Genomic DNA, 3041 nt, shown 5'->3' with positions numbered 1-3041 from the left:
TTTTTTTATATTTTTTTTCTAATACTGCCTTCCCCGTCTCACATATATTGATTGTTTGAAAAAAAATTAAGAATCGTCATTTTAAACATCGTTTTTGAATTTAAACATTTTACAGCTATAAAAAAAATGTGTGCCAATATATCAATAAAAGTTTCTTTAGATCAAAAACAATAATTTTGATTTTTGTTCATCCGCTGAAAAATTACATCGACATGTAAAGAAAAGTAATTACTGTTATCTAGTTCTTATCTTCTTTGCGTTCAGCCTCAACAAGCTTCGAGGCTTTCCGGCTTTCGACTTCAACTGGAATGAAATCTTCCCTGGCAGTTCTTTCCTCAATTTGTTTCTTCATCAAATCTATCACAATCTGATGGTGCGCAAGTTGGTTTTCCATTAGCCTTAAGTTCTCCTGAAGATTGGCAATTTCCTCCACCAAGCATTTTATTCTTTCTTCCAAAACACTCTTATCGGCGATGATGCGAATGGTTTTTGATGGTGATTGTGAGCCCATTTGTATTAAAAGGGTTTTGGCTTGGAATTTGTAAACTGCGTTAACTGTTCAATGGGTTTGTAGTCGAGGGTTTATAAAAGATAAATTTAAAACTGACCTTTGAACTTCTTTGTTTTTCATATGGTAAGTATTATTTTTTTTTTGACGGAATATGGTAAGTATTATTGAGATGTATTAAATGCGTGCAAAAAGTTGTTTGGCAAAATCGTGTGGTGCAGTCACATAGTCAGTTTCTTTTTTCTCTTTATAAAAGCATCGAAGAACATTCTTTCGACCAATTTATATATTATACACAAAACTAAAAATTAACGATATGAAAAAATGCTGTTTAAATCTCTCATTAGGACATTGGTATTTTTTGTAGAAACCTTAATGCACCTCTATAAAAACATTTAATATTTTCTAAAAATTATCTTAATTCCAATTTAAATTAAAAAAAATTTAAAAAGTTCTCTTGAGTATTTAATAATTTAAATTAGATACATTTTGTGAGATTCTTTTAAGTGTTTTACTGATTTATAGAGATTTATAGAGACACATTAAAGAGTATGTTATCTGACTATGGTTTTGTTTAATGAGGTTCTTTACTGTTATTTTTTTTTAAAAACAGTAAAACTAAAAATACAAAAATAAATGAAGTAGTTCTTCTTTAGAAATTTCATAAATTTCTTTTACAATAAAAGAAATCAACAAAATAATTTCATAAATTTCAACAAAATAATTTTGTTGATTTAATTGACAATCAACAAAATAAATTTGTTGATTTTGTTCAATCAACAAAATTTTTTATAATCAATTTTAAAATAAAATAGTTTACTTAATTCTGATGATTTTTATTAACATATTCTCCACCTTGTTTGATCCTTCCTAATATCTTATTTCCCATGAACATCATTACGTGACGGGCTTCCGAATGTTATTCCTCTTTGTGTTCTGCAACAGTTTTAACGTTGCGAGGTTGAAAAATTCGAAAATATCTTCTAGGCAGAATAATACCAATCAGCCGCAAGTTCTTCGAAGAGTTCTGCTGGACATGAATTCAAATGTGTGATTGGTACTCTTTTTTGGATCGAATACGATGACAGTCTTATAGCCATAAGATTTGAAGATCTTTCAACGTATCGAAGAACACAAGATGGTGCTGCCATGTCCTTTAATCTACGTATATTTAATAGAATATCACTATAATTTGCGTTCTGGTTCGGATTATTGACAAGGTGAACTGCTGTTGCTGAGTCAGACTCGACCTCAATATACCGTTGTTCTTCATCGTCGGCTAATTTAAAACCATAATATATAGCCAACAAATCAGTATATAGCGGATCTGCAAAATCTCTAGTACCGTAATATCCAGAAAAAAAATGACCCGACGTACTCCGCATGAGGCAACCAATCGAAGACAAACGAATTTGTTCATCAGAGTGACCACTTACGTTGATCTTCAGAATACCAGCGGGAGGTTTATTCCATGGAGTCATTTTTTCACCTACAAGAATTTATGAATGAACCAATAAAAAGAACTCTATATATAGATGACTGGCAAGAGACATTGATGTGTAAATTTTTTTAATGGTAAGAATTTTTTCAGCACACTAATTAAGAGTCATTAATAAAGAATAACTTACACATGAAACAATAATAACACGTAAATTTTAAAACGGGTAACCATTAAAGACAATGGACATGTTAAAATGTCAAAGATATCATAATTGTAGGAAGCTAAAAAGTTACGCGTTATATCGGTTTCAATCTTGTCGATGTAATCTTACTCGTCATGTGTTCTTACAGCATACAAAATGCATGTACAAAAAATGTTCGAGGACCAAAAAATAAAACATTATTTTTTTTGTAATCTTTGACTGTCTAAGAACAACAAAGTGAATCTTAAAATTTTATTTATTATTTCTGTAAAATTTTTGTTTATTTTAAATACACATTATAAACCAAAAAATAATTATAAAGGTTTAATCTGTTTGTTACAAAAAATATAATATTTAACACTCTATTATAAAAAATAAAAAATTCTAAAAGCATCGCAAAAATAACACACCAACTATTAATGTATTCCTTTTAAAACGGTGTCTTCATCTGTGAGGACGAATTAAAAAGTCGATTTTAAATTAATTACATGAGTCGTTTTTTTTGGCAAGTGATACATGAACTGTATACACTTGTTCTTACACGTTTTCCCGAATTCTTGTTTTTAATTTTGTTCTTTTCTAAACCAACCTCAGGTTAACAAAAAAATAACGTAAAATCATATTTTTTTCGTTGATGTCTAAATTGTAAATTTAAAATTGTGATGTATGTATAAAAATTCAAAAATAAAACGCTTGTCTATTTGTTAGCACTAAATACAATCCTTTTTCCGACGAGATTCCTCGTAGTCACATCTACTTGTTTCCTCTATGTGTTCTAATAGCTATCTTGTAATGTAATGTTTTCGACTATGTTTTTATTTACGTGAAATACGATAATCGTCAAAAAGAATTGTTAGGACACATAGAAGTTCAGTTTTGTTTAGTCATTG

General features: G+C 29.2%; 1 protein-coding gene across 1 annotated transcript; it reads right to left on the bottom strand.

The window, feature by feature from the left end:
* Positions 1 to 1491: 1491 nt before the first annotated feature.
* LOC108207319 (uncharacterized) lies at positions 1492 to 1989 on the bottom strand. The gene has a single exon (XM_017377776.2). It carries the CDS (start codon positions 1987 to 1989, stop codon positions 1492 to 1494), a length of 498 nt encoding a protein of 165 aa, XP_017233265.2.
* Positions 1990 to 3041: the final 1052 nt, after the last annotated feature.

Source organism: Daucus carota, chromosome 2 (genome assembly GCF_001625215.2).
Source record: "Daucus carota subsp. sativus chromosome 2, DH1 v3.0, whole genome shotgun sequence".
NCBI lineage: Eukaryota > Viridiplantae > Streptophyta > Magnoliopsida > Apiales > Apiaceae > Daucus > Daucus carota.
Note: the sequence above shows the minus strand (reverse complement) of the source record. Positions and strands in the feature narration are given on the sequence as shown.